This window comes from Protopterus annectens, chromosome 11.part0 (genome assembly GCF_019279795.1).
Source record: "Protopterus annectens isolate FY-2018-M chromosome 11.part0, PAN1.0, whole genome shotgun sequence".
NCBI lineage: Eukaryota > Metazoa > Chordata > Ceratodontiformes > Protopteridae > Protopterus > Protopterus annectens.
This window is the reverse complement of record NC_056745.1, coordinates 1,548,155,308-1,548,169,171: the sequence shown is the minus strand read 5'-3', so window position 1 is coordinate 1,548,169,171 and position 13,864 is coordinate 1,548,155,308. Positions and strand designations below refer to the sequence as shown.

The window sequence follows — 13,864 nt, the reverse complement described above, 5'->3', positions numbered from 1 at the left end:
GTGGCAGAGGTGTACACCTTTTCCCCCCACCTTTCTAAAGCTCTGGAATCTCTCTCTGAAGGTAATGGGTTTTTAGCAGTAGAGGCCTTAATTCCCTTGGGACCGTTTCTGGGTCAGCAGTATGGCTTTTGTATAGCAACTGGTGTGAATCAGGAACCCAGTAATACCTGTCTGGTTTAACAGGAGCTGGAGGCAAAGAATCTGGATTAAGGCTGGCTTCTGTGTACACATCATCCAATATATCTAAAACAGGAGGGATAGCCAGGGGCCTATGCTGGGGGAGCAAAAGAAAATCCCTGAGCCTTTTCTTGGAATCTGAGTAATCTTGGCCTTCCCAGTGAAAGTGTTCCCTCAATGTATGTAGGATTTCCCCAAAAGAGTAGTCCTCGGGGGGGGGGGGGGGCAGAGGGAATAGACTCCTCTGCATCAGAGTCTTCGAAAGGAGAATAGGCATAATCCTGGTCCTCAGAATGTTCAGAGGTAATAGAGGCTTGATCTGAGGAAGGGTAGTCTTCCTCTAATCTGGGCCTTTTGTCAGAGGGGGGTTGAGAACCCCTGATAAGAGTAATCAAATCCTCAGCCATTTTGAGCATCTGTTTTTTAGGCATGGGGCCTTGAGAGGGGGTCTGAGGTCCCTGTTTTTTGGTTTTCATGGCTGCTTTAGATTTAGTGAAAGCTTTAATAGAGAAGGAGGAAGGCCTGAAGACACCTTGAGAAATGGCAGGCCTGTCTAAACTCTAAGTTTCCCCACCAAGAGTGGCGTCGGTATCTGTAGTAGGAATGGGAACCGAGGAGCCTGCGACCTCGGGTACTGAAAACACCGGTAAAGTTGTGTCATCGGTACTCAGGGGTTGCGTAGGCGCCTCGCTGAGAACCGGAGAACCGGTAGTCGGCCTTAGCGTGGTGTCAGTAGTCGGTGCGGACCTCGTATGTTGGTCATTATCTTTGCGTCTTTTACTCAAAACTGGAGTCGGAGTATCCGACGACATAATATAATTAAATTTTTTACCAAAATAGTGAAGGGCGGAACTCCGCCCGGCACTTAATAGTGTGCTTGTTGAATCTAGCACAAAAATGGCAGGCAGAGACGTCGTGGTCTGGCCCTAAGCAAGGTATACAGAAAGAGTGGAAATCCTTATGCAGTATTTGCTTCCCACATGAAATGCAATTATTAACTTTGTCTGACATCGGTCTGAGGCAAGAAAAGTTTCCCCAACGGGGTACTTAGCTTTCAAGAAGACTTTGGCTGAAATATTTTTGTAAATCTCAGGAGCTGGCCGACCGGCACTTGCGAACTGCTTCTGCTTCAGGCACCGCATGGCAAGAAAGACTGGAGAAGATGGCGTCGGCTGCCTCTTTTATACCCCTACCGCACTGACGTCAGGGAAGAAGCGACGACAACCGACGCCAGACCTAGACTTTGGAATTCGGCCGACCGAGGACCCGCCTGACGGCAGGATAACCCCATCTGTAATGACTGCAGCTGTATGCACGATGAACATCAGTCCTTGGCTGGCTCAAATGGTGGCAAGGTTACATTTTCTAGAACAAAATTTAGATCCCAAGGGGGTGGAATGGGATTCTTTTGAGGTCTAAGGTGTGGTACCCCCTTCAGAAAAAGCTTCACTTCTAGTCTAGAAGCTAGAGCGGGTTTGAGAGGAAGACATGCTGAGATGGCAGATAAAAAAAAGTTATGCACTCATCATAACGTTCCATCTGAGTAGTTGTACTTCACTTGTCTTCAACCTGTGGGTTACAGATCCATATCGGATCCGACACAGCCGCATATCCAGCATCTGATCTGAGCTCCAAGCTCCACCCCTTACCCACAATGCCAGTCTCCTTCCTCCCTTCAGATCGAGTTTGCTGCTCAACATAAAACATACACCCGACCCAACAAGACCTTATCACTACTGACAGCCCAAAAATTCCTGAGCCAAACATAACAAGGGACACTCCTGGAATATTCATCTTCCATATACATGGCCAGGACAATAGTGACAAGGTCGGGGGAAGAAGGGGGGATGGCTGAAGACAAATGAAGTACAACTACTCAGATGAAATGCTATGGTGAGTACATAACTTCTTTATCTGAAGTAGTTGACTTCATTTGGTCTTCAACCTGTGGGACAGAGTCCCCAGCTACTAACACCTGGGTGGCCCTCATGGCAGGATAGTTTGAATCACCGCAGTGCCAAAGGATGCCTTGTTCCTGGACACAATGTCCAATTTGTAAAGTGGGATGAAGGTATGAGAAGAGGACCAAGCAGCTGCAGAACAAATATCATCAAGCGATACCCTGGACCAAAAAGTGGTTAGAGACCTGGTGGAATGCGCTTTTACCTGACCCGCAGGGGAAATTCCCTTGATAGAATATGCTCGAATAATGCATTGGGAAATCCAACCAGCAACTGTCACCTTAAAAAAGGCACCCTTAAGGAAGGTCTTGCAAAGTTTAGAAGAGGCTAATGAAGACATCTTCCCCCAATGTGAAAATTAGAAATTGCAGCCAGTTGGACTGACAGTGGACAAACTGGCACCTCGCTGAAAAATCCCCGTCAAAAACTCTAATACTGCAGACACAGGAGCAGTAAAGGGGTCCAATGCCTGATAAGAAGCACATATGGAGAACCATTTCCACTTGCTACAGTATAACCTTCTGGTGGAAGATTTGTGAGCTGCCACCAAAATGTTTTTTTAACAGAAGATGATAAACCGGGAGTCTTAATAATCAGGGGAATTGCAGCAGGCAAGTTGAGAGCTTCAGACTGCCCAGGTCTGGGTGAGGAACCGGATCCAAGGTCCATGGTGGAACTACGAGGCGAGACCAAAGGGAGGAAAACCAGACTTGGCAAGGCCAGAATGGGGCGATGAGGATCCCCGGTGTTCCCCAGCCTATGAGTTTTCTGAAGAAACTTCTAGATGAGGGGCAGCGGGGGACAGGCATAAAGGAGACTGGGAGGCCAAGCATGAATCAGTGCATCTCTAGGGCTTCCTCCTGTGGGGGGTTCAGAGCGAAGAACTCACTGCATTTCACGCTGGAAGGAGATGCGAATAGATCACAGCAAGGACTCCACTTTAGAAAGACCTGCTCCCCTACTGAAGGATTCAGAGATCACTTGTAAGGCATCTGGAGAGATCTGCTGAGCCTGTCTGCTAGAATGTTGGATCGTCGCAGGATGTGCGTTGCCACCAGAAAATGGACGGTGAAGATTGCCCATTCCCAAACTCTCATGGCTTTGTGACAAAGGGGGTAAAGATGTACCAGAATACTGACATGTTGCCTGTGAATCGCAATCATCCCTAGAAGAAGATGGGCATGAAGGGCCTGCAATGCAATAACTGCCCTCATCTGCAAGAATCTGATATGCAAACTGGTCTCGGATGGGGACCACGTGCCTTGGACTGTCCTTTCCAAGCAATGCCCCCCCCCCCCCAAATGGGAGGCTTCCGTGGTGACTGTGGTTTTGGGAAAGGACAGAAGAAAGGGATGTGAATCCACAACCGAAGCGAGTCTCTGCATACTCGGGAGATACGGACCAGATTAGACAATGGTAGAGCTGAGAGAGACCACTGGACTTGCTAGAGTCCACTGAAGAAACCACATGTAAAGTCATGCTAGGGGTAATAGGTTGATAGTGGCCCCCATAGACCCCAACGCCCTCAGAACTGTGTCTGCTGTTGGAACCTGGGCTTGAAGGATATACAGGACGTGTAACTTTAGACTGTGTACCCTGTCTGGTGTGAGGAAAACTTTCATGGGGATAGTGTCCAAATGAACCCCAATGAAGTCCAGGATCTGAACAGGGGCCAGTGACGACTTGAGATTGGTGGTGTGGCCCAGTCTTTTCGCTAGTAAGAGGAAATAATCCCTGGCTCAGCAAAGCAGATGCTTGGTGGGGGCAGCAAAGAGCCAAACGTCCAGGTAAGGGAAGACCTGAATACCCTGAGGCCTCAAGTGAGCCGCTACTACTGCCATCACCTATGTGAACACCCTGGGGGCTGTGGTGAGACCAAAGGGAAGGGCTCTGAACCAATGAGGATAGTCTCCCAGCTGGAAGCGGAGAAATGTCAGAGCGCACCTGTCCATCTTGATATGATAGTACGCATCCTGGAGGTTGCTAGAGCACATCCTATTTTTCACCTGCGGGCAGGGCAGGATGGACTGAACAGTGATCATCTGGAATTTCGCCTTGGCTACTGACTGATTTAAGGTGGATAGATCCAGAATGGGTCTTAGGTACCCAGTTTTCTTTGGTATATAAGAAACTGGAATAAATGCCTGATCCGGATTGGTCTAGGGGGATGGGTTGGATGACTTGCTTTCTTAGCAGCTTGTCTATCTCTAGTGCTGCTTCCTCTCCTCGCCCGGATGGAACGTCTGGGAGGTGACTTGATGGTAGAGGTGGGTTCGATGAACGGGATGGAATAACCTCTGGATATAATTTGTAACATCCAACAATCTGCTGTTACGGTCTGCCATGCAGCTGGGTGTAGCACTAGGCGACCCCGACCATCTCCAAAGATGAGCAGTCGGCCAGCACTTCAGGGCTGCTGCGCAAGTCTGTCAGAGAATGGTTCAAGACCTGAAGTTTCTCAGACCCTCTCTGCCTCTAGAACGGGGTCTATCATAACCCCCTCTGGCTCTGGGGGAAGATGAGTCTTAAGTGTCCCGGGAAAACACCCAAGACTTCTGGAACCACATAATTTTTTTCCCTCTGATTCCTAGAGAAAGATCTTTGAGGGGCGGAGAAGCAAATCCAGACAGCAGACAGTGTCTTCCCTTCCTTCTCACTCTGGACCAAGGTCTCTGGAACTGACTTCCCAAACAGGGAAGACCCATCGTATGGGGCATTTGCAAATGACGCCTTAAAGGTTTCCGAAAACTGGCAAAGCCAGAGCCAGGTGTGGTGCCTCAGACGCCCTGGCGGCTCCTTCTGTAGCATGGGAAGAGGACACGCATGGACGTATTAGCTACTGCCTTGAGAGTGGCCATCCGAGCAGAGAACGTCTTCTTGCCCTCCGCCGACATGGACTCCAGGGACAATTCAGCGATTTCCTTGACAAAGTCTCGCTGCAGCTGAATAACGTGTGCCATATAGTTTAGCGCTCTTATGGAAAAAGTCACTGAAGCGTACACCTGCCTCCCTAGACTGTCCACAGTCCTCGACTCCCGGTCAAGAGGAATGATCAAAGAGCTCTCCTGCACGAGCTCTATCTTTGTGGCTGCTGCCACCACCATAGCATCCACCGGGAACCCCTTATTCCAACAAATCCTATCTAGAGGGGGACTAAGGGACCTTATCAGGGTGCTTAGGGATGGGCTCCACATTGTCTGGTTCCATCCATGCCAGAGATATTACAAGGTCCACAAGTGGATCCATGGGAGTGGACACAGGTGACCTCTGACGCTTTTTATGCTGCTTCTCTCCTTCTCTGGACCTCTTGGCAGGAGTTTTGAGTCTCAGAGGCCTGGGAAGGAGAAGCTGAAGCCGTGGTAGAAGCTGGGGGTGCAGGGGCTGTCGTCCCCGAGAAGGGAAGTAATCCCTTTAGGATAAGCTTATCCCTCCTGTCCCTAAGGGCCAGTGGGTTAAACCCGGCACAGATAGGACAGGGGGTAAGCAGGTGAGTAGCACCCAGGCATACCACGCACACAGTGTGGCCATCAGCTGGGGAGAGCGTATGGTCACATTCTGTGCACTTCCTAAACCCTGGTTTTGAGGTATAGAACATACTCCTAAACCGGTTAGCAGAACATACACACAGAAAAACAGAGAGAACGAGAAGGGAAAACTTTTTTTTTTTTTTTTTTAACCGACGACCAAACATGGGTAGGGAAGGTAGGATAGAGGGAATAGAAATCTCTAAGATAGAGAAAGAAACCCAAAAAAGCAACTCACTTACCCAAAAGATGCTCAGAGCTCAGACCACGATGCTAGCTATTTCAGTGGCAAATAAGATCTGAAGGGAGGAGACAGGGGCATTATGGGTAAGGGGAGGAACTTGGAGCTCGGATCAGATATTTGATATATGGCCGTGTCAGATCCGATACAGATCCATAACCCACAGGTTGAAGACCAAATGAAGTCAACTACTTCAGATGTGCGTCTTAATGGAAAAATAAGAATCTACAATTCATCAGTTCACAAAGGTAAGACAAAACCACTGGAGGATCTACCATTAGTAGTGGGATATTTGTTTTAGACACCAGACAGAAAACCTCTTCCACATAGATAGGATTTTCTGGTAGTTGGTTTTCTGGCCTCCTGCAAAACTTGAAGCACGTCCTCTGTGTAAAGATGTCTGAAGGGAATTAATACCCTATCATCCTCAATGTAAGGTTCAGGGTGGATAGTTGGGGGGGGGGTATGAATTCCCTTCTGTGTGAGCAGATCCATCTGGTGGGGTAACTTGTGACTGCTCTTGGCTAGATGATGCAATAGGGGGAACCAATGTTCCCTTGGCCAATAGGGGGTCACCAACAAGATTTGTGGTTCTCCTCTCAATCTTCAGCACAACTTTTTGTATGAGTGGGAATGGTTGAATGCATAAGCGAACATCCCTTTCAAAGGGAATGAAACAGCATCCACCCTCCATGCTTCGGGAGAAGGTATCCTGGAGCATAAGGCTGAAAGTTGTCCTTTCATGGGAGGCAGAGAGATCCACCTGCAGAATACCCCATTGATGGACCGAGTCCAGAAACACATCCCTGTTTAGCATCCATTCATGGGACTGAGTCATGGTCCTGCTTACAGAATCTGCCTTCACATTTTCTGCAGAAGGGACAGACGGCTAGGTTTGCTCGTCTCTTTAGGGCAATTTCCCATGCCTGCAAAGTCAATATGCACAGGAGGTAGGACCTTGTCTCCCCAGTTTGTTGCTGTACCACAGGACAGTGATATTGTCTGTGTACCACCTCAGCACTCCTGGCAAGAGTCGATCCTTGAAGATTTGGAGGGCCAATATCAAGGCTCTCATCTCCTTGATATTGATGTTTTCCCTCTGTTGGTTCAGTATTCAAGTGTTTCTCCCTCTCCATACTCCTAAAGTCACTCCCTAACCTGTGTCTGAAGCATCTGTATATAGGTCCTGATTAGGGGGCAGGTCTGGGTTGGCCAATATCTGGACTATCCACCAATTTAGCTCCCTGGAGAGGCATGGTAGCAGGGCCACCATGACCTCCAGGGGGTGTAGGTATTGCTTCCAGACTGTCCTCAAGTTCCACCGGAATTTCCTCATGTGTAACCTTGCAAAGGGAACCATGGGAATGGTGGAGGCCAAGAACCCCAGGAGCCTGAGGAACTCCCTGGCCAATAGGGCTTGGAGAGGGAGTATCCCCTTGAAATAAGAAGTGAGGGACATAATCTTGTCTGGGGGAAAACAGGCTATCATTTGCTCTGTTAAGATCCTGCATCCTAACACGAGGTCTTGTGAATGTATCAGGGAGGATTTTTGAAGGTTTATGGTGAACCCTAGACCTCTCAAGAGGGAAATGGTGAAGTCTAGGTGTTGCAAGACCAACTGAGTGGATGGTGCCTGGATGAGGATATCGTCCAAACAGGGAAAGAGTTGTGCCCCCTGCATGCTGGCAAAGGCAATGACTGGGGCTAGGCACTTTGTGAACGCTCTTGGGGCTGTAGAGACCAAATGGAAAAGCACAAAACTGAAAGTGTGCAGAACCCACTGAAAAATGGAGGCATTTCCTGAAAAGTGGTTGGATTGGGATGTGCAAGTAGGTATCTTTTACATCCAAGGACACCAAGAAGGCCTGAGGAAGATTAAGGGAAGCAGAGTAGGAAGTGTGAGCATCCAAAAGGAAGGGACCCAGAGTAAGGTGTTGAGATGGGACAAATCCAAGATTGGTCTCCATGAACCTTCTTTCCTGGGGACCAGGAACATCCTGGAATATAATTCTTTTCCTCTTAGTAGAGGAGGTACCTCTTGAATTGTGCCTTGAGAGAAAAGGTCCTGAAGAACTGGGGGAAAGGAAGCCATTTGGTCCAGAGAGGGTTGAGGAATGCCTTTGAAAGTGTGTGTGGTTTCCCACACCATGAACTATCCAAATTTTATAACAGAGAGGACCCAAGAGTCCTGGGTAACCGGTTTCTAAGCATGGCAGGACAGGGAGAGACGGATGGAGAGAAGGGTGACTGGATTTAAAGGCTGGTAGTCGCAGACTACCAGGCTTGGCCTGAAAAGGCTGTTTTTGAGCTGGGATAGAGGGAGTAGACCTACAGGGGGGCTCTGTTTCCTGGTGGTGGTGCAGTGGTTAGCGTTGCCACCTCACAGCAAGAGGTTCTCCAGTTTGATCCTCAGCTGTGGTGCTTTCTGTGCGGAGTCTGCATGTCCTCCCTGTGGTCGCATGGGTTTCCTCCAGGTGCTCCGGTTTCCTCCCACATCCAAAAGACATGCTGTAGGTGGATTGGACACTCTAAATTGACCTTAGGTGTGAGTTTGTGCATGTGTGTGCCTTCTGTGGAAGGTTGGGTGCCGGGCTGGCAACTCGACACCGTAAAAAACTCCACTGCCAATCATGAGCGGAGAGGTGATCCACTGTGGTGACCCCTAACTGGGGAAAAAGCTGAAAGAAGATGGTATTTGTTTTGGTCTTCTCACACATGTAGTTTTAGCTGGATAGTTCCTCTGAAAGCGGGGAACCGGAGAAACAATGTGTCTGAGCTCCTGGAGCTCCTTGCCCTTCTGAAGGGCCTTAAGTTCAGCAGCTGGTGAACCAAACAAAGGCTTTTGTCTAATAGGGCATCCATAAGTTTTGACTTAATGTCATCAGGGAGAGGCTGTAGCCTGAGCCAGGAACATCTCCTGATGACAGAACCCAAAGCTGCAGCTCTAGATAAAGCCTCTACACTGCATCATAACTACACTTAATGTAGTGTTTAGTTACTTGAGACACTAGAAATGTTTGCCTTGGCAGGGGAATCGGGGAGGTCACCCAGTTGCTTAGTAGCATCAGAAAAAAGGGCCACTGAGTAATTAGCCATGTGTGTCTGGTAACTAATAGTTCTCACTGCTAAAGTGGCAGACGTGTAACCTTTTTTGCCTAGGCGTTCCATTAATCTGCTCTCCTTGTCAGAGGGAAGGAGGGAGGTGGAAGAAATATGGAGGTTTTATCTGCAGCCACCAAAATGGTGGGAGGGTCTGCAGAAGGGGTCTTGGAGAAATTCTGCATTTTCAGGGACTTTGTAAAACCTGTCTGGGTGCTTAGGTACACGGGGTTGTGAATCTGGGATTTTAGAGGCAGTCAGGAAGGCATCCAAAAAGCCAGGATTCACAGGAGGGACTGCAGATGGGTAGGGGACTCCATTCGTAAGATCATAATACTTCTTGAGTCTCAGTAACCTGGTTTCAAGTCCTTCATCTGCACAACAGTTTCCCTAAAGGAAATGTCTTCCAATGGGGAATCTGTACCATTTGGTTCCTCCTCTGGAGAAGTATACTCCAGAGGAGAACCAATTTGTGAAGTGCAAGTAAGGAATTCATCCTCTGAAGAATCCTATTCTTCAGAGAATAGGTCAGTAACTAGTTTACTCTTAGGGGTAGAAGCTGAAGGGGCCTGGGCAGGAGCAGAGGCCTGGCGTAATGCAAGGAAAGCATTAAGTAGGCCTTTGAGTAAAAGCCTGCCAGTCAGGTGCCTGGTCAGAAGGTATGTACGCCAGAGAAGGTGCAATATGCTGTGTCTTTTGCTTCTTTTTGTGGGCCTCCGACACGGAAGTGTCTGATGCGATGCAGGGCCAGATGCCAAGTGGCACTCCACAAGGTTTGAGAGAACATCTTCGTGGACAATAATTTGGGAAACCCCACGCAGGTCTTTGGAAATAAGCCTAGGCCCCCCCGTGCCAGAGTCGGACGCCTGTGACTCCCTCTGGATGTGCTGGCAGCTTCTTTGAAGATTTCCACCTGGGTACCCATAAGTGGAAGATTTGCGGGTTCTGACAGACTCTGGGGCCTTCAATGGCTTCGAGAGGTACGGCTGGAATAGAGGGCGCAGTTGTTGGATCAGGCTGATTTTTTTACCTTTTTAGCAGGCGGTTCTTCCCGATGTTCCTGACGTTGGGTCCATATCTTTAAACGTTTCAAGTGCTGGTTCTCTAGGTATAACTAACACGGCAAGATGACCGAAGGTTTTGTGGTCAAAGGCCTGACAAATTTCACAAGTGGTGTGGTCGTGGTCTTGGCCTAGACAGAATAGGCAGAACTCATGCTACTCTATGTGGAATCTGCCTTCCACACACACACTTGCCCTACCAGACATGAACCCAAAACACAGTAGCAAAAGAAAAATGAAAAACCCCTATGGGGTACTTATCTGAGAATTGTCAGCATGAAGTCACTTCTGCAAGTGAGCAAAGACTGGAGCTGGCAGTCACACAGGTGGCAGAAAAGTTCTGAGGCAGGTGCATGCTGATGTCAATTTTATTCCAGATGTCTGTATGGCAGACGTTCGCTGAGAGACGCAGGACATCATACATACCTTCGCAGTAGCAACTATCTTTTGTAAAATGGCTGGATGTACGAGTCGAACAGAGGTAGACTCCCTCATGTTATGGATACAGCAAGCATATGAATAGAAGGATATCTTGTCATGTCATTACAGAAGAGAGGAAAAGCTACTTGAAGAAAAGCAAATGGATTTCCATTTTCATAAAACAAACCAATATCTCCCACATGACCAGTGATCACCATCCCCATTCCACCCCCAAAAGTGCATTTAATGTGAGCAGTGGAATTTTATATCCCACCACTAGAAGCAGAACACACAAGTATTTGGCATCAGAATTTAAGAGTACAACTTCCTGTATTTTTACCATGTCCAAATATGGAGCCATTAGAAAGAAAATGAATAAGAAAATAAACAACTTACTTTTGTTCAATAGGCTCTAGGAGCTCCAAAGCAGGTATAATCTCGCTTTCGGGATCACTGGTTTCCACTGTAGTACTGACAATGGCAATGTATTTCCCCTGTGCAGCTACATTATGTGCAAAGGAAATCATACAAATGTAGATATCTGAAACAAAGCACATACACTTAGGTTCAAATGGCTACAAAGTTTGCAGCTGTTAACCATTGTTAGTCCTTATTTACTTGAAGAGGAGAATTCATTAACTAGATGAAAAACTGTCAGTATAGTGATCAGTGCAACTGAACAGCTAATTTTGTACTCTGGACAACTTATGTCAATTCATAAGGCTAAGAAAGTCTACACTATGTAGGCTGCAATAACATTCCAGGATACTCACTTCTTAGGCATGTAATCAGAAGATGCGTGTACGAGTAGCAACTGGTGCTTTTTTACATAACTGCATCTCATTCAGCACCTAAAGTACAGTACAGCTGTGTCCCACTTAACATAACTGCAGATGTTAGAGCAGATCAATGGTACAACACAAATTCTTGGGTCTTCCTGTCATGCAAAAGCCCGCCTTCAGCCCAATTTCCCAGTCTGAATCATCCCTAGCCAGATGCCCATCTGAATGTCAGGGTATAAAAAGGGCATGCATCAGTACCATCTTCAAGTCTAAGCAGTTAACAAGTAGTCTGATGCCAGAGGACATGACCTCCCCAGTTTCAGTGAGCAAGAAGTCCGATGTCAAAGGACATGACCTCCCCAGTTTGAATCTGAGCGAAAACGAGGAAAATCAGAAGCAGAGAGGGGATGATGGAGATAAGAGAACCATCTGCAGATAGCTCCTCTAACCCTGCACCCAGCAAATGGGGGTGGGGGTAATGCATTTGCAACATTTATCTACTCAAACATCTAAAATGATGACAAGTGGGACAACTGTACTATGTTCTTCATTGTCAGTGTTACACAGTGCTGATTCCTGGCAGGAGTCTCAAAGCTAAAAACTGGGTGGTGGTATCTAAATGACCTTAGGAAATAAAATTCTGCAGGATGGCATTAGTGAAACCTACTGTAGCCCTGAAGGCATTGACTAGGTTATAGTGTTTTGTGAAAGTGAGCACAGAGTTCCATGTGGCTGCCTTTAGGATAGCCTGGGTGGGACCACCTTTGAGTACAGCACTTCAGTCGTCCCATGTCTGGTGGAGTGGGCTTTAATACTTCCAGGTAAATCCTTTCCATGGTGTGAGTAACAGAACTTAATGCAGTTGGATATCCATTTAGAGATGGCTTGTTTGGAGACTGGTTTCCCTGGCTGCTCAGTGAAAGCCACCAGCATTTGCTCTGCTCCAATAGAGCTTTTTATTGTCTAGACAGTACCTGATCTGCTTGTGCACATCCAGAGTATGAAGGACCTCATCTGCCCTGTTCTGGATAGAAGACTGGCAAGTGGCTAGCCTAGTTTAAAGAAAGTTCTGATATCACCTCAGGCATAAACTGAGGGTGGCCCTCTCCCAGTGGAAGATGGTGAAAGTTTTACACATGAGTGCTTGCAACTCAATCTCTCCTAGATGTCACAGCTATGAGGAAGGCAGCCTTCCAGACAGGCAGTGGCCGAGTTCAAAGGGAGGCAAAGTTAGTTTTTCCAAGGCACAACTTAGATCCCATGGCAGAATGGGATTCCGTCTGGGTGGTCTCAAGTGAATCATCCCTTTCAGAAAAATTTCATGTGGTGGTGCGAGAAGCTAGGTTCATCATTATTTAGGCAAGCTGAAACTACAAATACATTTGCTTTCATGCTGGAAAAGGAGTAGCCTAGGGCAAAAAAGCCTGACAGGTAATGCAAGACTGAGTTAGTGTCTGCCCAAGTAGGATCAGTGTCAATATGACACCAATGAGGGGAATTTTGCCAGGTATGATCTCCTTTTATTGGGCTTTGTTTCTGTTAGAATGGAGTACCTCCTTGATGCAAGAAATCATCCTAGGTATCAAAACTGAATTCTGCAGGGGGTTAACTTTGAGGGTGGCTCAGTGGGGATGGAAGAGACCTCATGATCTGCCTGAGACGACCTATTTCTTGTGGTAGGGTGCAGGATCCTCTTTCTAAATGCCAAGAGGAGGGAGAACCAGTGTTGTCCCAGCCAGAAAGGGACCACTACGATCATGCTAGGTCTGTCCTCCCCAATTTTTGCTAGTAACCCTGGGAATCGGGGGGGGGGGGGAGGTGGGAATGCATACAGGAACCAGTTTGTCCATGTGAAGGAGAATGCATCAGTCTTCCAAGCTCCTGTCTGTTGGGTGCTGGAGCAATACTTCTGTAGTTGCCTGTTGTGGAGAGAGGCAAACAGGTCTACTGAGGGTTACTGAGGGGTTTTCTCTACTGTACAGTCAGATCCAAGAAACCTCTCTTTCCAACATCCATTCATTGGGGTCTAGAGGGTCCCTGCTTAGTCAATATGCTAGGGTATTGTTCTGGCTTGGAATATAAAAGGCTATGAGGGTTAGCCCCATCTCTTGAGCCAGCATCAAAATTTTCCTGGCAAGACTGTACAGGAGATTGAGGGATTGGATAAAGCTACTCTTTATGTACCTTGTTAATACTGCATCCCCTAGCTACTCTATAAACATTTATGGCTTTACCCAGCTGATCACCTCACCCATGCGACAGCAAAAAAATTCACAGAATGGCCAGGTTATAGGCTGGATATTAGTATCCAGCGCCCAAGTGCTACCATAACCCTTCCACCCTACCTAGCTCCTTTAATGACTACCTCTGTACCTCAGCAGTCAGACACGCTCCCATTCTTAAGAGCCACCAATAGAGTCTCTTCTGACCTTAAAAACTACAACCCTGTCACCCTAAAATTACTGTCCACTGTAAACTGGTCATTCCTACTCACATTACCTCTGAATGAGACTGTCCAAAGCTACAACAATTTATTCTTAGAAACTCTCAACAGCCTGGCTCCCAACAGAAAACTGGGCTGAAATGCAATTATGCACCA

At 47.5% G+C, this 13,864-nt stretch overlaps 1 protein-coding gene across 1 annotated transcript in view; it reads right to left on the bottom strand.

Moving 5' to 3' along the window:
• Window positions 1-13,864, bottom strand: part of GDI2 (GDP dissociation inhibitor 2) — a 771,636-nt gene that overhangs the window by 188,455 nt on the left and 569,317 nt on the right. Inside the window, 1 exon segment of the mRNA XM_044088823.1 lies at window positions 10,880-11,024. Within this exon segment, the coding sequence (XP_043944758.1) occupies window positions 10,880-11,024 (145 nt within the window).